Raw genomic sequence first — 27,303 nt, forward strand, 5'->3', positions numbered from 1 at the left:
TTAATTGACTAAAATATCAATATTTTATTTGTGTTATATCACTGCCAAAATCCTAATGCAGTATTGTTGTTTTTTTGTTTGTTTGTTTTTATTTTGGCTAGGCAGTGGAGTTAAGTGACTTGCCCAGGGTCACACGGCTAGTACTTGTCAAGTGTCTGAGGCCAGATTTGAACTCAGGTCCTCCTAAATCCAGGGGCAGAGCTCTATCCACTGTGCCACCTAGCTGCCCCCTAATGCAGTATTGTTACAGAAATGGATGTGTAGTATCTAGAAGAAGGGAGTTGATGCTTGTATTCTACTTGACATTGGTCAGATCCCATCTGGAGCTTTGCAAACAGTTTTGGGCACCATGGTTTTAAGGGGGACACTGACAAACTTAAGTGAGTCTAGAGGACAGTCACCTCTGGGACCTGTGTCATTTGAGAGCAAAGAGAAAGAATTAGGGGGAGGATAATGTTCTTCACATGTTTGAACATCTGTCATGTATGTTTTTTTGATAGTATTTTTTCCCAACTACATATCATGACACAATTTTTAGCATTCATTTTTACAAGAATTTGAGTTCCAAATTTTTCTCCCTCCCTCTTTTCTTTCCCTCCCTTTTTCCTAAAATGATAGGCACTTTGATATATGTTATACATATGCTATCATGTAAAACATATTTCCATATTAGTCACAGTTGTGAAAGAAGAAATATATCGAAAAGAAAAAAAAAACACAAAAAAGAATGAAGTGAAAAAAAGTATGCCTTAATCTGCATCGAGTCCATCAGTTTTTATCTGGATGTCTGTAGTATTTTTCTTCGTGAGTCCTTTGTACTTGTCTTGGATCATTGTGTTGCTGAGAAGAGCTAAGTCATTCATAGTTGATTATCACACAATGTTGCTGATACTGTGTACATTTTCCTGGGTCTGCTCATTTCACTTTGCATCAGTTCGTACAAGTCTTTCCAGGTTTTTCTGGAATGTGCCTGCTCATCATTTCTTATTGCACAAGAGTATTCCATTATATTCATATACCAGTTTGTTCAGCCATTCCCCAATTGAAGGGCATCCACTCAATTTCCAAAATTTTGCCACCACAAAAAGGGCTGCTATAAATATTTTTGTACATGTAGGTCCTTTCCCCTTTTTTATGATCTCTTTTGGATAAGACCTAGTAGTGGTATTGCAGGATCAAAGGATATGCACAATTTTATAGCTCTCCAGAATGGTTGGATCAGTTCACAACTCCATCAACAATGCATTAGTATGCCAATTTTCCCACATCCTGTTCAACATTTATCATTTTCCTTTTTTTGTTATATTAACCAGTCTGATAGGTGTGAAGTGCTACCTAAGAGTTCTGTTAATTTGTATTTCTGTAATCAGAAGTGATTTAGAACACTTCTTCACATGCCTATAGATAGCTTTGATTTCTTCATCTGAAAATTGCCTGTTCGTATCTTTTGAGTATTATTTGTCAATTGGGGACTGACTTTTGTTCTTATAAATTTGAGTCAATTCTCTATATACTTGAGAAATGAGGTCTTTATCAGAGATGGTTGTCATAAAGATTGTTTCCCAGCTTTCTGCTTTCCTTTTAATCTTAGTTGAATTGGTTTTGTTTGTGCAAAAGCTTTTTAATTTCATATAATCAAAATTATCTCTTTTACATTTCATGATGCTTTCTATCTGTTGTTTGGTCATGAATTCTTCCATTCTCTATAGATATGTCACCTCCTTAGTTTTTTATTTGTTTATTTTTTGGTTAGATTTGGTTAGAAGTCCCTCACAAGTATAGTTTTGCTCTCTATTTTTTCCTATAACTCACTTAACTTCTCCTCTAAGAATGTGGATGCTATATTACTTGGTACATATATGTTTAGTATTGATATTACTTCATTATCTATGGTGCTTTTTAGCAAGATGTAGTTTCCTTCCTTATCTTTTTTAATAAGATCTCTTTCTGCTTTTGCTTTTTCCGAGATTAGGATTGCTACCCCCTGCTTTTTTTACTTCAGGTGAAGCATAATAGATTCTGCTCCAGCCTCTTACCTTTACTCTGTAAGTGTCTCTCTGCTTCAAGTGTGTTTCTTATAAACAACATATTATAGGATTCTGGTTTTTCATCCACTCTGCTATTTGCTTCTGTTTTATGGGAGAGTTCATCCCATTCACATTCACAGTTATGATTACTAATTGTGTATTTCCCGCCATCCTATTTTTCCTCCTATTTGTCCTCTCTCTCTTCTTTCATCCTTTCCCTCCTTGACTGTGTTCTGCTTTTGTCTACTGCCTCCCCTGGGCTTCCCTCTCTTCTGTCAGTCTCTCTTCCCCCCCCCCCCCCTTTACTTAATCTCTTTCTCTCCTACTTACTTGTCAGGTAAGACAGATTTCTGTTTTCAACTGATTGTGTATATTACTCCCTCTTTGAGCTAATACTGATGAGAGTAAGGTTCAAGGAATGCCCACCGTCCATCCTCACGTCTTTCCCTCCTCTGTAATACATTTTTTGTGTCTCTTCATATGAAATAATTTACCCCATTCTACCTCTCCCTTTCTTCTGCACCCAGTGTTCTCCTCTTTCTCATCCTTTAATTATTTTTTAATGTCATTTCTCAAATTCACCTTGTATCTGTACCTTCTGTCTATGTATATTCCTTCCATTAGTGGTACAATTTTTAAGAATTGCAAGTATCATCTTCCCATAGAGGGATGTTAACAGTTCCACTCCACTGAATCTTTTAGGTTTTCTTTTCCCTTTTTCACTTTTAAGGCTTCTCTTGGGTCTTGATATTGAAGATCAAATTTTTTGTTCAGTTCTGGTGTTCTCCTTATGAAAGCTTGAAATCCTTCTACTTCATGGAATGACCATTTTTCCACTTTAAGTACGATGCTTAATTTTGCTGGGTAGGTGATTCTTGGTTATAGTCCTAGCTCCTCTGCCTTCTGGAATATCATGTTCCATGACCTCCAATCCTTTGTTGCAGATGCTCAGTCCTATGTAATCCTGATTATGGCTCCCTGATATTTGAATTGTTTCTTTCTGACTACTTGCAATATTTTTTTTCCTTGACTCGATAGTTTTGGAAAAAATGGTTATAATGCTCCTTGGAGTTTTTATTCTGGGCTCTATTTCTTGAGGTGATCAGTGCGTTTTTTTTTTTTTTCCTTTTTGGCGAGGCAGTGGGGTTAAGTGACTTGCCCAGGGTCACACAGCTAGTAAGTGTCAAGTGTCTGAGGCCAGATTTGAACTTAAGTCCTCCTGAATCCAGGGCCAGTGCTCTATCCACTGCGCCACCTAGCTGCCCCAGTGGATTCTTTCAGTGCCTGCTTTGCCCTCTGGTTCCAGGATATCAGGGCAGTGTTCCTTGATAATTTCTTGAAAGATGATGTCCAGTTCCTCCTTTTGATTATGGCTTTCAGGTAGACCAGTGATTCTGATATTTGTCTCTTCTAGATCTGTTTTCCAGATCAGTTGTTTTTTCCATGAGGTATTTTAAATTTTCTTCTCTTTTTTTTCATTCTTTTGAATTTGTTTGATTGATTCTTGATGTCTCATAGAGTCATTAGCTTCCATTTGCCAAATTCTAACTTCTGAGGAGTTGTTTTCCTCAGTTAGCCTTTGTATTCTCTTTTCTATTTGGCCAATTTTACTTTTTATGGAATTGTTTTCCTTAGTGGATTTTTGTATCTCCTTTTCCATTTGGCCTATACTATCTTCTAAACAGTTGCTTTTTTTCCCCAAGCTGTTAACTCTTTTTTTTTTTTAACTCTCTTGCATCACTCTCATTTCTTTTCCTAGTTTTTCTTCCGCCTCTTTTATATGATTTTTAAGCTCCTTTTTGAGGTCTTCCAGGAGTTCTTTCTGGGCTTTAGACCACATCCCACTTTTCTTTGGGGTTTTGCTCATAGATGTTTTGACATTGTTGTCCTCTTCTGAGTTTGTGTCTTAATCTTCCCTATCACCATAATAACTTTCTTTGGTCAGATTCTTTTTTTTGTTGTTTTATGCTCATCTTTTTTTGCCTTTTTATTTCCTTTTAAATTTGAGCTCTGATCCCATGGTGGAAGAGGTACTGTTTCAGGCTTCTTGTGCCAGGGGCTGCAGGCCCTGACTGTTTACCTGGTGCTGCACTGATATTGCCCTGAGGCTTTCGTGTCTGGTGCTATGCTGAGGGGGTGGGGTAAGGTGGGGGGTGGCTGACCCCGCTGGAGGCCGCAGGGGCCTGGCCACTTACTTGGTGCTGAGTCGGGGTCCTGGTGCTGGTGTCTGGCATGTGCTGAGGCTGGTGGGGTATTTCTGCATTTTCCTGGGGCTACACTGTAGCACATGGTGGTCTGGCCTCTGGTGGCTGTCTGTTTGCCCAATGCTATGCTGAACTCGGTGGTTCTCAGAGCTGGAGTCTGCTGTTCCCTTGGCTATGCTGAGACAAGTGGGGAGTTCGGGTGTTGGCATTTGCCTGCTCCACTGCACTGGAGCTCTATCCCCCACTGGTTTGCTGAGGTAGGACTTGCTTCTGGCTTGCTGGGACTCTTCCTGTCCTTTACTATACACCCCTTTTACCTGAGTGAGACACAGACCTTTCCTGCCAATCTTCTAGGCTTCTTGGGTTAAGAGATTGTTTCATCCCATCTTTTTGCTGGTTTTGCTGTTCCAGGCTTTGCTGCTATTTTATGATTGTTTGGAGGTGAAAATATGCGAGAGTTAATGGTGATTTACTACTTGCTCCACCATCATGGCTGCCAGAAGTCATGAACATCTATCACAGAGAAGAGACTTTAAATATAATGTGTAATTCCAAACTATATAACAAGGAACTTACTAGAATAGCCAACTATCTTAAAATATAATGTTTTGACTTTTGAGGTAGATAATGACAACCTAATTATTAGAAGTGTTCAATCACAGCTTAGATTACATGTCAGAGATGTTCTGGAAGGCAACTTTTTGACTTCCGAGTTCTATGCTAACTCTAGGATTTAAAAAAAAAACTACTTTGGTATCATTGCTAGTCTGTTTTCTAGGAGATTGTTTTCAAAATGTTCATTTATAACTTGTATGGAACTTGTGTGGAACTTGAAACCCATTTCCCTACTCAAAACAATGCTTATATAACCCACAGTGTAGGCAGAGTGTGATATTAATATAATTTGCTTGTGTTCTACATCCTGGGAGTGAGGAAGATAAAGGAGAAGGAATTCAATTTAGTTCACCAAACATTTATTCAGTGCCTGCTGTGTGCTAAATGAAAGTCCCTGTTCTTCAGGAGCTTAATTTCTAATGTGTGAGAAAATACATATACATATAACTCTATTGCCGAGGTAGAACAATAGGCACACAATTAAATAAGTACAAAATATATACAAAATTATTTTTTTCTCCTTTTCACAGTGAAAAAACTTGGCCTAGGTCAGATTTTGACATGGGTGAAGTCAGGAACTGTGTTCAATTTTGTCTTTGTATCACCAGATTAACTCGGTGCTAAACATGTAATAGGTACTTAATAAATGCTTGTTGACTGGTTGATTAGGTAACATTCCACTTTTTCTTTTTTTTTTAGGTGAGGCAGTTGGGGTTAAGTGACTTGCCCAGGGTCACCCAGCTAGTAAGTGTCAAGTGTCTGAGGCCAGATTTGAACTCAGGTCCTTCTGACTCCAAGGCTGAAACTCTATCCACTGGGCTACCTAGCTGCCCCGCCACCTTTCCTCTTCTATACCTTTCCTATTTCTAGGTATCCCTAGTCTTCAGTATATTTATTGTACCCTGAGCCATTCAGTGAAGTAGCTATATTCAAGGGGGTAAGTTAGATAAAGAATTAAAGGACCTGGCAGCCTATCTGAAGTGTGGAGTGAGGAAGAGGAAAGAATGACTGGGAGAATAGTTAAATCATCAAGAGAAATAGAAAAATAAGGAAAGAAATATGAGTACATTCAGCATGGACCATGTTGATTTTGTTGGTAGTACATACAGGCAGTTGAAAATGTGACTGGAGTTCTAGAGAGAGGTTTGGGATGGAGTATTTTGACTTAGAAAAATAATCTCTGTTGAGGTGACATTTAAAGATGTAAGGACAGATGGAGATCATCTCAGGAAACCTGTAGATAGAGAAGAGGGGAAGGCTGAGGCTAGAATCTTGGATAGACTCATACAAGGGGCAGGAAAAGGATGAGAAACCAGCATTTTATCCCACAAGTTAAGGGAATGATACAATATCAAGAAAAAGATGATGGTCTAAGTACTTGCAAGATCAGGGAGAGTAAGGATAGAAAAATGCCATTGTATTTTTTGTCATATTTTTTGTATTTCATTGTCTGTAAGAAAGTCATTTGAGAGAGTTGTATCAGTAGTAAAAGTATTAAAAGAAAAAGAAGTAGATTAGTGAACAGAGTTGAGATAGTTGAGATCTAAGTGGTGAGGTCTTCTGTTTAGAGCACAGGGTCAGGGAAAGGTGAGTCTTAAGCCTTATGGAGAGATTTGGAATACCTGATTTGGGAATGTTAAATCAAGTTAGTAAGCATTTATTAGATGTTTACTATATGCCTGGTCCTATGCTAAGTGGGAGGTGATACGAAGAAAGAAAAAAGCAATCCCTTGATCTCAAAGATCTCAGTCTAATGGACGACGTCACATGCAAAGAACCACGTACAGATACACTGCAAACAGGATAGATTGGAGATAATCAATAGAGAGAAAGCCTTAGAATTGAGGAAGATTGGAAAAGGCTTCCAGAGGTATATTATTCACAGATAAAATCTCAAATACAACTCTCAAGTGCCTCCCAAAACAGATTAAAATATAATTAAGAAATTTTAACAAAATAAAAATACAACAGTTGCATTTCATTTGTTTCAGTCACTGTTTGTGACCCTATTTTGGATTTAAAAACATTTTTTTAATAATTTATTTTTAGTTTTCAACATTCACTTCCATAAGATTTTTTTTTTTTTGGTGAGGCAATGGGATTAAGTGACTTGCCCAGGGTCAAACTGCTAGTGAGTGTTATGTGTCTGAGGCCAGATTTAACTCAGGTCCTCCTGACTCCAAGGCCAGAGCTCTATCCACTTGGCCACCTAGCTGCCCCCATAAGATTTGGAGTTTTAAATTTTCTCCCCTTCCCTTTCATCCCCCTCCCCAAGATGGCATGTAATTTGATATAAGCTCTACTTATACATTCATATTAAACATATTTTCATATTAGTCATGATGTATAGAAGAATTAGAACTAATAGGAGAAATAATGAAAAAGAAGAAATAAAACAAAACAACATCAAAAAAAAAAAGGAGAGCAAGTAGTGTGTTTCCATCTGCATTCAGACTCCATGGTTCTTTTTCTGGATGTAGATAGCATTTTCTATCATGAGTCTTTTGGAATTGTCTTAGATCCTTGCATTGCTGAGAAGAGCAAGGTCTATCAAAGTCAGTCATCACAAAATGTGGCTGTTATTGTGTACAGTGTTCTCCTGGTTTTGCTCATTTCACTCGGCATCAGTTCATATAAGTCTTTCCAGGTTTTTCTGAAGTCCTCTAGCTCATCATTTCTTATAGCACAATAGTATTCCATTACATTCATATACTACAACTTGTTCAGCCATTCCCCAATTGATGGGCTTCCCCTCAATTTCCAATTCTTTGCCACCACACAAATTGCTGCTATAAATTTTTTTTTGTACAAGTGGGTCCTTTTACCATTTTTATGATCTCTTTGGGATATAGACCTAGAAGTGGTATTGCTGGGTCAAAGGGTATGTACAATTTTACCCTTTGGGCATAGTTCCAAATTGCTCTCCAGAATGGTTGAATCAGTTCCCAAATCCACTAACAGTGCATTAGTGTTCCAGTTTTCTCACATCTTCTCCAACAGTTATCATTTTCCTGTTTTGTCATGTTAGCCAATCTAATAGATATGATGTGGTACCTCAAAATCTTTTTGATTTGTATTTCTCTAATCAATAGTGATTTAGAGCATTTTTCATGTGACTATAGATAGCTTTAATTTCTTCCTCTGAAAACTGCCTTTTCATATCCTTTGACCACTTATCAATTGGGGAATAACTTATATCCTTATAAATTCAACTCACTTCTCTATGTATTTTAAAAATGAGGTCTTTATTAGAGACACTGGCTGTAAAAATTATTTCCCAGCTTTCTGCTTCCATTCTAATCTTGGTTTCATTGGCTTTGTTTGTGCAAAAACTTTTCAATTTAATGTAATCAGAGTCATCCATTTTGCATTTCATAATGTTCTCTATTTCTTTTTTTTATTAATTTATTTTGATTTATCAACAATCACTTCCATATGCTTTTGAGTTTAAAATATTTCTCCCCCTTCTTCTCCACCACCCTCCCCAAGATGGTGCACAATCTGATATAGGCTATACATATACATTCCTATTAAACATATTTTCACAGTGATGTTGTAAGAATTAGAACCAATAGGAGGAACCACCAGAAAGAGGAAACAAAACTCAACAGAAGAAAAAAAAATAGCAAATAGTATACTTTGATCTGCATTCAAATTCCATAGTTCTTTCTTTGGATGTGGTCTATCTCTTGTTTGGTCATAAATTTTTCCATTCTCCATAGATCTGTTAAGTAAACTATTCCTTGCTCTCCTAGTTTTCTAATAGTATCAGTCTTTATGTCTAAATCAAGTACCCATTTTAACTTTGTCTTGGTATAGGGTGTATGATGTTGGTCTATGCCTAGTTTCTGCCATACTATTTTCCAGTTTTTCCAGCAATTTTTGTTAAATAGTGAGTTCTTATCCGAAAAGCTGGAATCTTTGGATTTGTGAAATAGTAGATTACTATAGTCCTTGACTATTGTATCTTGCATACTTAACCTATTCCACTGATCCACCACTCTATTTCTTAGCCAGTACCAAGTAGTTTTGATGATTTCTGCTTTATAATACAATTAAAGATCTGGTACAGCTAGGTCACCTTCCCTTGCATTTCTTTTCATTTGTTCCCTTGATGTTCTGGACCTTTTGTTCTTCCAGATGAATTTTGTTATTGTTTTTTTCTAGCTCTATAAAATAATTTTTTGGTAATTTGATTGGTATGGCACTGAATAAGTAAATTAATTTAGGTAGAATTGTTATTTTTACTGTATTAGCTCAGTTTACCCATGAGCAACTGATATTTTCCTAATTATTTAGATCTGACTTTATTTGTGTGAAAAGTGTTTTGTAATTGTGTTTATATAGTTCCTGAGTTTGTTTTGGCAGGTAGACTCCCAAATATTTTATAATATTTATAGTAACTTTAAATGGAATTTCTCTTTCTATCTCTTGCTGTTGGGCTTTATTAGTAATATATAGAAATGCTGATGATTTATGTGGGTTTATTTTATATCCTGAAACTTTGCTAAATTTGTTTATTATTTCAAGTAATTTTTTACTTAATTTTCTAGGATTCTCTAAGTATACCACCATATCATCTGCAATGAGTGGTAGCTTTGTTTCTTCTTTGCCTGTTCTAATTCCTTCAATTTCTTTTTCTTGGCAAAGATACTGAAATGGTTTGCCATTTCCTTCTCCAGCTCATTTTATAGCTAAGAGTAAGTGACTTGCCCAGCGTCACAAAACTAATAAGTGTCTAAAGTCTGATTTGAACTTAGAAAGATGAGTCTTCCTGACTTCAGGCCCAACACTCTGTCCACTGTGCCACCTAACTGGTGAAACTACAGTATAGGTAATGTTAATTTGTGGTTTTCTACCTCAATATGCTGTGGACAGGGATCCATTCCTTATTTGAGTTTCCCACTACTGCTTAGAAGATGGGATTTTAAAAACTGTTAAATCACAATATTATCAAATTTAGTTTTTGTTGGATTTTTGTTCCTGTTCTGTTGATTGAAGGCTGATCAAATGAAATGGAAACTAGCATCAGATCATGTCTTTGTCACCAAAAATGTGCCCTCAGTGTGTTTAGTCTCAATGTAAATAAATATTCAAGACACACTTTAAACTTGAGGGAAGATTAAAACATATACAAACCAATTTGCCATTGAAGAAGTAGGAGAGAGAAATGAAAACCTTTTCCTGGACCTTTGTATTGAGAAAGCATTTAGGTGAATTCTGTTTTTTGAGTTCCTGCCTTCCCTCAGAGACATTCTTGCTTTTCCTTGACAGTTATGAAACAGTCAGTTTATGTAATATTGGAAATGGAGAGTTCCAAAGCCAGTGAAATTCAGAACAAAGAGCTCATGGAACACAAATAAGCCTGTCTTTTGCATTTCTCTAGTGAACTAGTCATTTTTTTTTTGTTTTTTTTTTTTGTTTTTTTTTTTGCTATGTATTTATGCTTCACTGAGCATTATGACAACTGTTTGGAAAAGACTAATCTTAAACCTCTTCTTTGCTTGTACTCTTGGATTCGAATCTGAAAAATAGTTTTGCCAAATAGCATAGCAGATATTTTCATTTATCTGTATTTGGTAGGGGGGAAAAAGGGGAGCATTATTAGGAAGATTAACACTTCCTTCTTGAAGTTTGTGGAGCTTAACTTCCATGTTCCACAGATGAAATTGATAATAATATTAAACATTATTGCTCCACATAAAGTGAAAAAATGGTCACATTTTCAATTTTTCTCTTTCTGCCCACATTGTGAAATCCAAAATTAGAAGCCAAGCATGATATCAAAACTCCATTGAATTTTACCTAAACACAAAAGTAGTTCTTTTTCTTCAGCTTTCTATTTGCATCATTTTTTTAAAAATAGAATTTACATGTATATTTTCAGATGGTTTATAAATTCTAAAGCAGTCACTGGAAGAGAAATATATTTTTAATCACCAATCAAGCATTTATTAAGTACCTATTGTGTTCCAGGCACCATTCTACAAATAAAGTAGTCCAGTCTCTGGTCTCATGGAGGTTATAATCTGTTAGGGGAAACAACATGTGCATGTATAAGTATATGCAAAATAAACATAAAGTAGTTCTATACAAAATAGGGAAGGCACAATATTTATATTTTAATATGGGCTAAATATGGTACTTATTTTACAGAAAGTCTATACACTGCGATTAATCAGATTCACAATCAAGGAATATTTCATTTAACTTTAGCTCTTGAAGGCCCCTTAGAGCTCATATCAATCCAACCCCCTTTTTTCTTACAGATGAGGAAACTGAGGCTCAGGGAAATGAAGTGATTTATCCAAGATTATACAATAGGTTAGTGGCAGAACCCGAGCTAGAGCCTAATTCTTTCAACTTTCAGGTTCAGCTCTCCTGTGATTATACCATACTGTGTCCAACATCATATAAATACCATGGCTTTTCTTGAACCAATAGCTTACTGGGGAAAGGTAAAAGCGATAGCCTGCAGCTACATGAGAGCTTTGCTTTTTGGGAGAGGTTTGTTTTATAAATTTTCTAAGATATATGATTCATAGTTATTCTTGGTGGCCTAAAATGCCATGAAATATGTGAGTGAAAAGGCATTCCAGTGTTTTTTCCATTAATACTTCAGTAATGTACACAAGAGGTCTGCAGAACCTATGTCTCTAGGCATTTCAGTAACAACAACAAAAAGGAATCAGCTCAGCTGTAATTAATAATTGTCCTTTAACGTAATTGATTATTGTTTTATGTGTTATATATACCCATAATTTTGGTGAATTGCATCAGTAAATGAAGGATGTGTTTAATTTTTGAAAAGCTCAATTGATACCTTTTATTTTTACATCACAGTTATTTTTGGATTTACCTCTCTCACCACTCCCGCCTATTGTGGTGGTGGTTTTATAAAGTAATCTATTCTTATTCTTGTAGGAAAGAAAAAAAAGTGGTTAAACCAAACTAAACTGGTGAAATAGTGTGTGCATTCTTCCACACAAATAATCCCCCATCTCTCCCCAAAATTAAGGAGGCGCATTTCTTCATCTCTTTTCCAACATTGTTCAACTTTGTTTCCTTGTTTCTTTTTGTTTATGTTTTTGTGATTATTGTATATACTGTTTTCCTGGTTCTACTTACTTGACTCTGCAAGTTCATTTAATTTTTCTAATATTTCTTTGACTTTTTATACTTATTTTTTAGAGTATAATAGTATTCCATTATATTTCGATGGCACAGTTTATTTAGCCATTTCTCAGTTGATGGCCACCCACTTTGTGTCTAGTTCTTTGCTACCAAAAAAACAAAACAAAACAAAACATTGTTGGGACCTTTCTCTTTTTCCACAGAATAAGTTTTGATCAATTAAAAGTCTAGTTGATTAGTAGATACCAAGTGTTAAAAACCATAACATTAATTATACAACAGTGCCTTAGATATATCATTTCTCACACATATAGCCACAATCCATTTAGTTTATAAGTATAAAAATCATTCACAGCTTTCAAATATAACCAGAAGAGCAAAATCTTTACATTTTTATAAGGTTTATAAGTTAAATTGTGAAAAAAAAAAAAACAACCAAAACCCCAAACCTTTTTCTCTCTTTTGGTCATTGACTGGAGATTGTGTTTCAGTTATAGAAATCTGACTTCAGACGCCGCCCACTAAGTGTATGAGTCACTGTTGGATGTTAATAACGACACGTATATTTTCTTAGGTGCTGTTATACTTCTCGGGAGAACCAACATGTTTCGCTTTAACCACCCCAAGGAAGCTGCCAAACTTAGGGAAAAGAGAAAGGTGAGAGAAATTACGTTAATTACAGGCGAAACATTGTGACTAGTCTGAATTTTGGAGCTGCTTCTTATCTCCTAGGTGTTAGAGCCACTTGCATGATTAAGGAGGAGGGCATGTGGTGCCAGGGGTCTGCAGCTTCACTCTGTGGGCAGTGCTGATTTTATGGGCTTTCTGTTCCTGGCTCTACTCATTTGGGGAGGATGATAGATATCAGCTAGAGTAGTAGTCAAAGCACACCAGAACCCCCACAACTCAGCTCGTCCTAACCACCTAGATTTTATCAGGTACATTAATTGTCTTCTTTCATGTAAAAAATGGGAATTCCATGGGTACGGTAGATTGTAACTACCTAATTTCATTCAGTCACTGAGTAGACATTTATTATGTACTTACTGCGTGCCAGGCATCATACTAAGTACTGGAGATACAAAGAAGGGGATACAAAGAAGAGTCCCTGCTATCAAGGAACTGATAGTTTAATGAGGGAGACAACCTGAAGAAAACTATGTAGAAAGAAGAGATATACAGGATAAATTGGAAATAATCAGTAGAATGAAGGCACTAGTGTTACAGAGATAAGAAAAGGCTTCTTATAGAAGATGGCATTTTATCTGGAACTTGAAGGAAGCCAGGAATCCTTGGAGGTAGAGATGGGAAGGTAGAGAATTCCAGGTGTGGGGGACAGCCAGTGAAAATGCCCAGAATCTTGAGCGGGAGCGTCTGATCACAGAGTATGCAGGCTGCAAGGGATAATAATATGTAAGAAGACTGGGAAGGTAGAGGAGGGGCCAAGTTGCGAAAGGCTTTGAATGACAAACATGATTTTATGTTTGATCATGGAAGTGATAGGGAGCCATTGGCATTTATTAAGTAGAGGGGTGATATTGTCTGGACTTTAGGAAGATTAATTTGATATCAAAGTGACTAATGGTCTTAAGTAGGGAAATAGTTGAGGCAGGGAGACCAACCAGCAGACTGTTGCAATTGTGCAGGCAGTCTGTCCTCACCTTGACAAGTGGTATACTGCAAAATGTGGTGGATTTGGAGTCAGCAAACCTGGGTATGAATCTCAGCTTTGCTGTTTATCTCCTGGTGCCCTGTGTGGCAAGTTACCCTGGGTTTCAGTTCTTCATTTGTACAATTAGGTGGTATGACTAAATGACCTTCCAGCTCCCAAATCTAACTTTAGAATCTTATGATTTAACCCTCTCCTCCATCTTTATTTTGAGTATTAGGGGGAATTTCCCAATCCACAGATCCCTCTGGAATCTGTCCCTGTAGAATACCTTAGTGACTTGGGGGAATTTGGTTTGGAAAGTGTTTGCATACTGGCATACATTATTCCTGTGCCTCATATACATCAGTACTTTTAATTCTAAAAAGGAAAATATATTTGTGCCTTTCACTGAAAGTCTTTTTATGACATGGAGATGTTCTAGTCTTCTTGAAGACTCTTACTAGCAGAATGTGTAAGCTCTGGGAGATCTGACCAAACTGGGAAAGCTTTTAATGGCCTAGAGATAGGCTGTATCTGATGCTCAAGGACCAGCGTAGCTAAATAGAGAGGCTTCTCAGCACTGTTCATTGACCTCCAAGTGATACATTTTTTCAGCCATGACAGCTCACATAGACTATCCACTCAGGCATGGAGAAATTGCATTCTGCCTTGGGCCTACCAGTACCTACACCAAGAAAATAAAAACTTCTTGAAGTGTGATAGTTCTCGTTTGTGTGCTTGGTTTTCAGCAATAAAAAAAGCTGTTTAGATAATGTACATGCTAGGTTTTGATTATAGAAAAAGTTAACAGAAATGCTTTGTGCTCTGTTCTTAGAGTGGACTTTTGTCTTCCTTCAGTTTGTCAATGACTGACCTCTCAAAATCATGTGAAAATCTCTCAGCTGTCATGTTGTATAACCCAGGGTAAGTGATTATCATAGTTACAGTTTTGATTATTAATTGCAATATTATTTTGAATGTTTTGGGGTTGCTCTTCAGTTTTTTAGCAGTTGAGATAAGTATTTCCTGGGTTCCAGTGCAGGAATATGTCAAACACTAAAGCCAGCATTCACCTTTTGAGAAACAGTGAGGATGAGAACAATGATTGAGTAAATTGACTTAAAAACTGTATTATAATGGTCAAATCACTGAGCTTCTCTAGGCCTCAGTTGCCTTGCCTATAAAATGGGTAAAAAACAGTCTTTTCTGTGCCTAAAAGCAAGTTATGATGTCCTGAGAGCTCTTCCGTTTCTAAGATCTAGGGCTCTATGATTCTATGAATTTTCTTGCCCATCAGAAATTGTGTAGCTAAGGGAATTTGACAGAATATTTGAGTCAAATCTGGTTGTGAATGAGAGTTCCAAAGGATCTAATGGGCATTCCTAAAGTAGCTTATTTATCTATGAGATCTAGATCAGCAAACCTAAAAAAAATTAATCTGAAAGCTCCCAAGTACCTTCACTTTTGAAAGTCATGAAAGACCCATTCAGTTCTTCATGCAGAAATTAATTAAGTACTGCCCAGAGGCCCCGTAGAATGAATGCCTTACCTAATAATGGCTAACTAGGAGTGTGGTTGTTAGACAAGTAAATGTACTTGTGTTGTGGAATTTAGAGCAGTCAGGGACATTAGGAATCATCCAGTCCATCCCTTACCCCAAGTAAAACAGTCATGTTGGCAGAGTTGAGATTATAACTCAGTCTTCCTGATACCTAATCCAATACATTTTCTCTTACTTTTCATAAGGATTTACTGCCTGGGAATATCAGGCTCTTCTGACTTCTCAAAGAAAGCTAGAAATAGCTCCTTGGCTATATAACTTGCTATTTAGTGGCATAGGTTTATATTTTAGTACAATTGCCATAAAGTGAGCTTTAGATTATATCTCTGATGTTTGAGAGTGTATGCATATGGTTAGATGAATGATAACTTTCGAAGGGACTTGCTGCTATGGTAGTTATCTCTTTTAAATTTATTGGAACAGGTTGAGCAAATGTATCCTCTTATGACCAAGACAAAATAGCTTACAAGCTTGCTTTGTTTAAATATTAACAATCAGTAGGGAGAATTCCGGTTTAAATACTCTATTAATGTCAGTTTAATATTATTTAACTAAATTAATGATTCTGACTGCTGTATTAGAACTTTCCCAAATCAGGATTGATTGTCTTGTCTGAACATTACCCTGTATCATCATTGTGACTTTCATTGTCTGTTACTTCAAGTGGATTTCGGTAGTTTAACTTGGTTTCAACATTTTGAGAGTCGGAAAGGTTAGTAATAAGGCTTATACCACTTTATCCTTCCATCCAATCATGATCTGACTATCTGCATTCTGAGGGTCAGAGTTACTTACCCTGCTTAACTCTTTTTTCTGTGCTTTGGAAGATGTCTAACAGCACCTTTTGTACATAAGAATGTGTGCTTTAAAATACTGCCTAATTATTAGGGTTCTTCAAAAAAAAAAGTTATCCTCCCAAATGCCCCAGCTTTCTATATTAATGAAATTCCAAGGCAGAAACTTAGTACAAGAATTCTGGGTCATTCTGGTAAAGGTGATTATTAAGTCATGTCCCGAGGTACAAGGTTGGCAGTTATCAAAGAACTACTCCATATAGGGAAGAAAACGCTCCAAAGTGGGATATTTCACAGAAAACAATTCAGGTCAGTGGCTAATCTCCAAAATCATACTAAGTATGACTGCTTTCTCCTAACCACTTTTTGAACTTGCAGAAAATGGGAAAGACCATGTTCTGAGCACTGTACTAATCACTGGGGATACAAATACAAAAGCAGAGCTATCCTTGTTCTTTGGGAGTTTATGTTCCATTTGAAGGCGCTACCTGCAGATAGGTTCAGCTTCATGGTATAAGGTCATATAAGGCCAGGAGCCATTTAGATCCAGTAAGTAAAGCAACAGTCAGATGATGGAGCTTGGAGGACCTTGGGAAGGAGTGGTAAGGCAGATGGTCCCTGGCTAATTAATAATCATTTGAAAGGAGGTAATAGAGTTGATTTAGGTTCTGGGAGATCTCCAAAAGAGGTGGGCCTGGGGTGGGGGTAGGAGCATTGTTCACCATGCAGCCAAGAGAGAGTGTGCAGTTCTTGGTAGGAGCTCGTCAGTGAGACTTGGGGTGGGGAAGAGGAAGGTCCTGGATTCCCTACTCAAGTGGTGGCTGATAGTACTCTCATGCGTTAGCGCTGTACTTTGATAGCCTAGGGGAAATTTATCATGGTGTCAGATCATAAGATCATAAATTTAGCTCTTCAAATGACCTTAGAGATGATTAAGTTTAGTCCCCTGACCTCATATCCATTTACAGATAACAAAACTGATAAATAGATTGTTGACTTGCCCAGAGTTACACAGCTAGTAAGTGTCTCGGGCAAAATTTGAACACAAGTCCCTCAGATCCCCAATTAAATGCCTATTCACTATGCCGTGAGGCTACTAATACTGGTGTGCCTTCATCTTAATTATTAAGGCTACATAGAAGATGGTTTCCATATTCACTATTAAGAGTATTATATATTGTTCTCATGGCTTTAACAGAAGATTTCTCTCTGTTGATTCCAGGTACATGCAAGATTTATTATTCAGATGTCATGTAGCAGACTACTGTCACCCTTATTTTACCACTTGTTATAAAAGAAATTCTATGAATCAAAATGTAATTGAAAAAATGATTTACATTGCTTTATTGAAAAAAAAAAGATATTGGGTGGCTAGGTGGCACAGTGGATAGAGCGCTGGGCCCGGAGTCAGAAGACTTATCTTCCTGAGTTCAAATCTGACCTCAGACACTTACTAGGTGTGTGACTCTGAGCAAGTCACTCAACCCTCTTAGCCTCAGTTTCCTCATCTGTAAAATGAGCTGGAGAAGGGAAGAACAAACCACTGAAACAAATGAACAACAGCAAATAAATTCCCTGCTCCAATGATTTGACAAAATAATGCTGAATTAAAGCTATATTTCTGCTGTTTATTTCTTATTTTGAATGTTACAAACTTACCAGGTGCAGATATTTTCAAGGTTAAATTAAGAATCACAGTTCACAATGGAAGAGCAATGAAAAGCATATTTGTTACTTGGGGCCAGTTGAACTGGTTGACTTTTAAATCCAGATACTAAACTTGTGAAAATGATGTAGAACCCCCAGCTTGAAAAGTAGGAATGAAATTGCATTGCCTATAGGTCATCTAGATTGGAAGAAAAACAAATCAGGAAATACTGATTATTGTGTGTTCAGCATTGGGCTGAATGCTGGGGGAGTATAAAAGAAGTGGTATGTAAGTTTTTATCTTCAGGAAATTTATAGTCAAATGGGGATAGGTCAAAACACATAAATGAAACACTTGAAACAACAAGATGAAGTGATGTATGGTAATGAGTAGAATGAGGAGGAAGTTATAGAGGGGTTGATGTTCAGGCTACCTGAAGCCCAAATTCATGACCCACCACCACATTCCAGAGCCCATTTGAGACAGGCTGAAGACAGGAAGCCATGCCACTAGAGGACTTCCTCTTTCCTCCCCCACTTCCCCTCTTTTTCTCGACTTTTGACTGCTCTCAGGACTTGGATGAGATAGGAATCCATAATTCTATTCCTTCCAGTGAGGTGGAAGTACACCAGGCCCTACCATGTGCCCTGCCTCCACTTCCTGGGATCCTCCTGCACTGTCATCTTATCTACTTAGTTACTCTAATGATCTTTGCACTTTGCCATCTTCTCCACCACTGCCTTATTAGAACTTTGAAGTCTCTTCCTCTGTCCTAGAAGTGATCTTTCTGAAATTGCAATGTGAGCTTCTTGAGACTAGGGACTTCCTTGACTTTTCTGTTTGTATGTCCAGTGCTTAGCATAAAGTATGCACCTTTTCATTCAGTCACTCATTCATTAATGAAGAAAGGCATGATTCATACATCTCTCTAGCTTAGAAGGCTGCCACTGACAAGAAGGTGGTAGCAAATAAAGGAAATTGCCTCCAGAGGTCTACTGTTTCCTCATCTTATGTTATCTTGTCTCCTTTAGCTCCTTTAGCTCTGGTTGCTTATTTGGTCATGATACTTGCATTGACCCATAATATCATCTTATTTCACATCTTCTGGTCAAAGTCAAATCTTTTATTTTTGTGACATTGTTTATACTTGGTCTTAACCACTAGAGCTACTAATTGCTGACCTAGAACTTATCTAGATGAGGCAGGAAATGGTTTTTGCTTCACTGGTTGAGAAGGCTTTCTATAAGAGTTTCCATCTGGTTGAGAGCTTAGTGGATTTGAAGAAACAAAGAAGTACAAGTAACACAGATTAGTTTACTTGGATGAGGAAATTCAAGGAGCCAGAAATGAGGGTAGCAGGGCTGTACACTGAGTAGACTGGTTTAGCTGAGTGGAAGGTTTATGTTGGAGAGTAATGGATGATGATCAAAAGGTAGGGAAAGGTCAGATTGTGAATGGTTTTGAGTGCCAGGGGTTGGAGATTTGATCCAGAAGGCAATGGGCAGACACACATGCACGTACACACATACATACATACAAATCTACGTGAGGACAAGAATAGTAATTGAATAAGTTGCCCAAATCTGTGTCTGTACATGTAGAGATAGAGGAATGGATAGAGAAATGGAGAAGATAGAGATAGTGATAGAGAGAAATAGATTACAACTTCTTGGTGTAGTACTCAACTAATTCTTGTATAAGCTTTGTTCAGTTCGATGCATTAAACATTTAATGGGTACCTACTAAGGGGAAGACCCTCTGTAATTAACAGTTGGCATATTTTAAAATATTTTATTTTAGTTATAGAAAGTAGTATCGGAACATACAAAATTATTAACCATACCTAAAATGTACAATATGAGGCATGACGAGAATTATAGCTTTACTGGCATTTTTGCATCTCTTTTATTCAAATTTGGCTTCTGAGCCATGTTAAATTGGAGAAAATATTCTGATATTCATAAGGGAAAAACCACACATTCATATTCTGATATTCATAAGGGGAAAACCACAAACTAACCTTCACAAAAAGGATTTAAACATATGCTAATCCTAAAGCTGACATTAAGGAGTGCCACAGTAAATGCTTTGTCTTAAAAAGACCAGAGTATGAGGTGTGATTCAGGACAATTTAATATGTATCTACATTTTGGTCACAGTAGAATTTTGTTGTAATGAGTCTATTTCTATGAACTGAAAATGAATCTGAAATAATGTAGCTTCTCTATTTGAATTAACAAGTGATAAGAATTGTCATAAAAGTAATAGAATTTAGAGCCGGAAGGGACCTCAGAAATCATATAACCTGCTCCATGTCAAAACTAACACTGTACAGATGTGAAAACCAAAGTGAGGCAGAGAAAAAGGGTGGTGGTTAGGGGAGGGGGGAAGCAATGTGAGTGAAGTAATTCACCAGAAGTCACAGAACTAGTTATTGAAAGATCCAAATCCAGAACCAAGTGACCTAGGCTCTCAGTCCAGCACCTTAAGACACTCAGTCTTAAGAAGACACTTCCTTTGGAAGTGGTTTAAGATTCTCAAGATGGCGCACAAGACAAGAGTGCTAGAAGTGACTCCAGCACACATTCAAAATGACTCATTTATTTCAACTTTAGCATTTTCCTTTAGCTTTAATCTAAGTAGACATCTTAGAAATAAAAATTAATAACTTAAATATTTATCCGTAGTACACAGGAGAGAGAACTAATTGTGATACTTGAAGTAGGAAAATGTGTTGTTGGCAAAAGGATCATTGTTGTTTCTTTGGATTTAACCAGAAGAAAGTTCTGTGAAGAGTTCCAATATATATTTATCTTTCCTTTTCTTCTCCACTTTCCTGCCCTTTAACTTTTACAGTCAATGCACAAATCACATGTGATTCTGATTCTGAGTTCTTCCCACTACATGCAGATACTCCTTATTTGGTATCCTGGGCTTCAGTCAAGGGCTTGCAAGTCGCAGTCTCCTGCCCTGTTAATAGTTCAGTTCTCCAAGGACCTGTAATACTATCTATGTGGATCTCTTATCCACCCATAAAATTATAAGCCCTCTATTTCTAGGTGGTCTGAAAATGGTTGATCTTGTATCCAATCTGGCTCTGAACTTTTCTGACCAGACTGGTTCTCTCATTGTAGATGCACAGTCCATCATTATCCTATGCTCAAGGTTTTTCAGCTTTGTAGTATCTTTGGGATGTTATAGTTTCTTGGCATAACCATTAAGAAACTTACAGATATTACCAAAATGTGATTTCAGAGAAGGATTTTGGAAGAGGCAGAACATTTAAAGAAAAAAAAAAAACTCATTCTGTCAGAATGGTGCATTTGGAGCTGGTTAGATTGGATTATCTTATAACTAACCTTTTGTTTTATGTAGTTAGATAAGCAAGCCTTTACTTACTTACCTTGTTGACTATGCCAAGGGAACAGATGATGACAGCTCAGGTCATTCTGCTCCTGTTAAACTTTCTCTATGTCCTCAGTCATTTAGATTCATCAAGGAATAATGAGAGTTACTAGAGCTTACACCCCATTGACTTCAACCAACATTTATGTTGGCTGTAGTGTTCTAGCCATTCTGGTAGACACAGAAGGAAAGAAAACACAGTCTTTGCCTTTCAGAAGCTTAAAATCTAGTGGAAAAAATAATGCCTTACATTGTGTAGAGCTTGACTTTTGCAGTACATATTCCCATCCAGATATCTCATTTGATTCTACAAGTGACCCTCTGATGTGTTATTACATGACTTGGGGCAGGTATTATCATCTTTTTTAATTCAAGAAAGAAATTACAGGTTAGGGTTGCTCTGTGTTGACCTGCTCAAGATCACGCAGCTAGTAATGAATGATCTGAGACTTGAAGCTGGCAAGCTCGTAGGGGTTTCTCACTCCCCCATCCTGCCTCTCCCAGTATCTGCCCCTCAACTAATGTGTCTTCACTGCTGGTCCCCATTTCCTTTACTGTTCTCTTTAATATGAAAATTGGCTGGGGGTCTTTTAAACTATTACATTTTCATCATGCTTGGGGACCTTCTTAACTTTTGTATATAACTGGGTATAAATCCTATTAGGTATTTTTGAAAAATTGCAACTTAAATCTACTCGTCTCACCTTACAGACAATTTCCAAACAAAATAAGATTCCCAAAGGAAAATGTCTGATTTTCAATTTTTTTTCTTATCCAGTGAAACCAATTTTATTCTCAAAGCAACCAGGTATTAAAAAAATAGGGAAATGATAAGTGAGAGAGGATGGAAAGGGTTTCTTTTCTTCAGTACTAATAATTTATCAAAAGATTCTCTGAGTCAACATATGTAATAAGTTACCTTTAGCTTTCAAAAATTTTAAAAGTAAAACTAGCTGCATGTTGTATTGACACCTGAGAATCCATTTTCAACTCCTACAGATTAATGAAGTCAAGTTCATCATGTGGCCTATGGTTTTCTGAACTTGTTTTTGGCTACCACTTTAATCTTCTTTTAAATCCGTGGTTTGTACACACACATGCATGCCCATTTGGTGCCAGAAAATTTTTGGATGAGGCTTGGTGTCCCTGTTGCTTCCTTTGGGAACCAGCCTCATTTTGGACCAGAGCCCAGTAAGTCTCTTTGCCAGGAAGTAATTTCCCTCCAGGAGAAACATTCCCCCTCAAATGACACAATGTCTTTAAGAAAAGACTAAGCTGCCTGTTGTAGTTCTCCTTCACTTTGCTCTGGGATTAGAAAGAGGTGGCTGATTTGGCTAGGCTCAGGAGCTCTTGCAGCCCCTTGAATGTGTCATAAATGAAATTCCATAAATTCTGGGTTCATTTCCGTTTTGAAAATAAGAGAGAAATTCCTTACCTGTCCATTGCCTTCACTCTACACCTAACCATAGATATGTATTTGGATGATTTCCTGCAGCAGGACAGCTAGAAGCTTCATGATTAGGATACTATAACTAGACATGAAAGGTTGCTGCTATTATCATCACCACTTTACAGATGAGGAAACTGAGGCTGAGAACAGTTAAATTGCTTGCCCAGGGTCACACAGCTGTTAAATGTCTAAATGAGGCTGGATTTGAACTTGGGTCTTCCTGACTCTAAGTCCAGCACTCTATCTACTGTGCCACCTAGCTGCCCCTCATATGGACCCTAGGTATCTGCCAAAGAGACCTTGTTCTTTCTGCTGTGTTAATATAAGAAAAAAAATCACTGGAGAATCCAGCTTTTGTTCTAGTAACTCCAATTTTTTTTCTCTTTCATCTTCCTTCTTGCTTTATTGATAGCTTCCAAATTTTGTTCTGCCTTTTCTTGTTGATCTTGAGCACAGAAGTCTTCTTCATGTCTTTAGCTGTATTTATGGTGTCAGCAATTGTGGTAGTCTCACAGAGCTTTAGCTGATGGTTATTTATTGTGTGGTTTATTCCATAACATCCCACCATTTTTCAAATTCTAGGTTTGCTGCAAGACCCATTTCTTTTTCTTCTCCAGCTTTGGCCTCAGTTTTCCTTGCTTTTTTAGGAACTATTTACTAACTTTGCAGTTGCTATAGATTACCCTTAAATTGCTTATTAAGATAAAGGGATGTTGGAAAACTGTTGGTAGCAGCTCTGTGCCTGTGAGTTTTATCTTTTATTGTCTGTGTTATAATAGATTAACATTAATTGCTGGTTCCTCACCCTATCACTGACTATGACACCATAGTGAGCCCTTTTAAACTATAAACTTGCTGTGCACTGTATGATTTCAGAGATAAAAAAGAAAATAAGATGTTGAATTTAAAAAAGAATCTGTAATTTAGATTTGCATTATCCAGGTAGTACTTTGTCACTGTGTTCTAGGTATTACGGAAATGATTCTAAAACTTAAGTAGTAAACAAAATGAGCTAATATCACTACTTCATGTGAAATTAGAACTCAGTTTAAAAAAAAAAAATCATTACACAGGTTGCTGTGAAGACAACTGCCCTTTCCTGCTCAGCCTTAAATGGAAGCATGGTTTTAATTTTAAAATTCATACCTTGTTTGCTTCATTACATATCACCAATGTCTGCAACTCATTTGGTTAGGCAGTTGCTAATGTGGTACATCTGTGCTAATATGGGCCAACTTCGTTCCATTCCTTGGCCCATACTGCATTTGTAACCAGGATCTGATCATTCATAAGGAAGTACCTTTTGTCATGGTAGACTGGGGTAAGAATGAGAGGGGCTTGTTGCTTATCTAGAGAAACACACAAATCATATATGGTATAAAATTCTGTAGTGTCGTCTTTATAAAAGAAGGATAGCTTTATGATATTGTATGTAAACAGGTAAGCACTTTTAGCAAGAAAGAGAACAAGTGAAGTAGGAAATGTAACTGATCAGATTGGGAAATATTATAACATGGTAGCTCAACATTTTGAGGTTTGTTTTTCTATTCCACCTTAATATACTATATAGTATATTCCATATCAGTATAGTAGCTAGCATAAACTCGACAAGATAATAATGTCTGTTTAGAAGAACAAAAAATCAAGAATCACAAGGGAAATAATATGACAAAGTACAAATGAAGTAGCCATAGCCACATCAAAGCACTAATGATTAAAACTATTTGGTAGAGGTTAAAAACAGCAAAGTAGATCAGTAGAACAGATTAGATAAACTAGAAGCAGAAGCAGTTTCACATAGTAGGCCAGCATTTGTTAAACTAAAGAACTTTTAATGTATTATAGGAATTTTGATATGAAGTTCTTGGAAAGAAGTCTGGTAGAAATTAGTATTAGATCAACATTTTACAACACATATCAAAATTAACTCAAATTGCATAGCCAACTTGAATGTAAAAGTTATATTTGGATGGATCTTTTCATTAAAGGGTATGGATTTTTTACATGTTTTTCTCAGCATAATTCCAAGTTGCTTTTCTGTCCCAAAAAAATTTGTTAGTTTACCTGTTGGCATAACCCCTCCAACATTATTTCCATTTTTTGTCATCTTTGTCAATTTTCTGGATGTGTGGTGAGACCTCAGAGTTATTTTGGTTTTCATTTCTTCTAATGTGAATTATTTGGGACATATTTTCATTTGATTGTTAATAATTTGAAATTATTCTCTTGAGAACTGTTTTTTTATATCCTTCAACCACTTATCCATAGGGAATGACTTTTGTGTTCGGTGCCTGTCTTAGATAGTTGTTGGATATCATACCCTTATCAGAAACATCTGTTGCAAGACTTTTCTCTGTTGACTGCATCCCTTATTCTAACTGCATTGATGGCATTTTATGAAATCTTAATTTCGTGTAATAAAAGTGATCTATTTTTTTCTTTTATGATATCCTCCATCCCTTTGGTTAAGAATTTCTACCCTACCCTGACCATACTGTGAAGGTGCTGGCTACAATTCTCTTCTAATTCTTTAATGGTGAGGCATTTTATATTCAGGTCACATTTCCATTTTGAACATATTGTGGCATATGGTGTAGATCAATGAATTAAACATTCTTTTAAGCACCTACTGTCTGCCAGGCACTGCTTTAGACACGGGTGATGCAAACACAAAGGTGAAAATGTTCATTTCCATCAAGTAATTTACATTTTTATGGAAGAGAAAACCTGTACATACATAGTATGTAAAAACACATGTGGAGGACTATACAAAACACATATAATGCAAATACAAACTAACATTGAGGGAGTAGGGACTTGCCACAGTGGTGGGTGGGGGCAGGAAATGCCTCATGAAAAAGAAGAATTTCAGTTGAAACTTGCAGGAAAGCAGGGCTTGCAAGACACAACAGCTAAGGATAGAGAGCATTCCGGACATCACGTAAAATCACACAGCTGGGAGATAGAGCATTACGTGTTTGGAAGGACAAGTGGCTGGTAGTCATGGAAGGAAATGATTGTGTAAGAAGACTGGAAAGTATGTATGGAACCGGGCCATGCTATAACTACAAACAGAGGAGCCTAATCCTAGATGTAGGAGAGAGTCACTAGAGTTTATTGAGTGTAGTAGTGGAGGGAGACATTGAATTGGTCATAACTGCATTTTAGGACAATTACAGTAGTTGTGTGAAGCACGAATTGAGTAGAGTGAGACTTGAGGCAGCAATAATGATGTTTGTTTAAATGTAATTTCTGCTAAACTACGCTCTAATTTTCTTCCCTAAAATTACTTAAGGAAACAGTCTTCCCCAAGTAATTTATGTTCTTGGGTTTACTTAACATTGGGAAATCCAGTTTAGTTATTTCTGATTCTAGCTTATCTAATGTGTTCCACTGTTGTTTTTCTTTTCTTTTTTTTTTAAATGTCAAATAATTGTGATGCTAATACTTCATAATGTCATTTAAGTTCCAGAAAATCCCTTTTCTATTCTTACTCTCCTCCCCTCCCCCATATAATTGTGAGCTCTCCTCTAATCTCCTCAAATAGGACTCCTTTCACTTCCTGTTTAGCTGAAGACTTGCATTCATACACATGAAAAAAATGAAGCCATTTTCCAAGAGGTCCTCCTCTATCCTTACTCTTAATTGCAAATCACCTAGATTCTTTCCTCGATGTCTTCTCCTTCACTCTGTTCTCAAACAAAGAGGGCCTTTTCCTTGCCCAGGCCAACTCCTTTGCATATTCCCTTGATACTTTTCCCTCTTCTCCAACAGTTTTCCTCACAATCATCCCCACTTTCTCTCTTGTCTTCTGTATCTCCTTCTCCCCCAACTTCTTATCTGATAAGAATAAATTTACCCATATCTCTCTCATTTTTAAAAAAATACCTTACAATATTTCCATCTCCTCTCCTATAGTTATCATCCCATAGTTCTCTTCCCCTTCATAGCTAAACTCCCTGAGAAAGCCATTTAAACTCAGAGCATCTGATTTCTTTCCTTACTTTCTTCTAAATCCTTTGTAATCTGACTTCTGACATCAACTGAAATTGCCCTCTCCAAAGTTACCTGTGATCTCTTAATTGTCAAAATGAAAATCTTTTTCTTATTCATCATTCTTCTTGATCTCTGCAGCATTTGACAATGTTGATTACTTGTCCTCTTGGATATTCTTGGAGTATATGCTCTTGGATAGTAAGAGAAGAATTAGAGAATTCAGAGAACTTACAGTTTTTATGATACACTCTTGGATGATAAGAGAAGAATAGCATTCAGAGAAGTGATAGTCTTAAGACACTCTACCCCTCTCAAACCACAACTGAGATACTGAATTCAGTTCCAGGTGTCATGTTTTAGAAAGTATTTAAATACATTGGAAAGCATCCAAAGAAGGGCGGTGGAATTTTGAGTACACATTATGTGAGGATTGGTAGAAGTAACTGGGAATATTTAGTGTGAAGTAGAGAAGATGTAAAGGGCTTAGGGGAAGCATAACAGCTGATTCTAAATGTTAGAAGGACTGGTATGTGGAAGAGTAATTAGACTTGTTCTGTTTGACCCCAGTAGGTAGAATTAGACACTGTGAGTGGAAGCTGAAAAGAGGTTGATTTCAGTTTGTTGGAAGGACAGATTTCCTGGCAGTTCAAAAATTTCTATATAGAAGTACAATGAGCTGCCTGAGGAAGTAGTGGGTTCCCCCATCACTGGAAAACTTCCAGTAAAGGTTGAGTAATCTGGGATCTGGGATATTGTAGGAGTTCTTATTCAGGGAGCTATTAGCCTAAGTGGCCGCTGAGGTTTTTGGAGGGTTCATA

General features: G+C 36.9%; 1 protein-coding gene across 3 annotated transcripts in view; it reads left to right on the forward strand.

Moving 5' to 3' along the window:
• The window catches only part of KIF16B (kinesin family member 16B), a 370,094-nt gene that overhangs the window by 207,449 nt on the left and 135,342 nt on the right, over positions 1 to 27,303 (forward strand). For all 3 annotated transcript variants that reach the window (XM_027840333.1, XM_027840334.1, XM_027840332.1), the window contains exons 16-17: positions 12,555 to 12,637; positions 14,467 to 14,555. In XM_027840333.1, coding sequence (XP_027696134.1) covers positions 12,555 to 12,637; positions 14,467 to 14,555 — 172 coding nt within the window. The remainder of the gene's footprint in view (positions 1 to 12,554; positions 12,638 to 14,466; positions 14,556 to 27,303) is intronic.

Source organism: Vombatus ursinus, unplaced genomic scaffold, assembly GCF_900497805.2.
Source record: "Vombatus ursinus unplaced genomic scaffold, bare-nosed wombat genome assembly UNPS02014841.1, whole genome shotgun sequence".
Taxonomy (NCBI): domain Eukaryota; kingdom Metazoa; phylum Chordata; class Mammalia; order Diprotodontia; family Vombatidae; genus Vombatus; species Vombatus ursinus.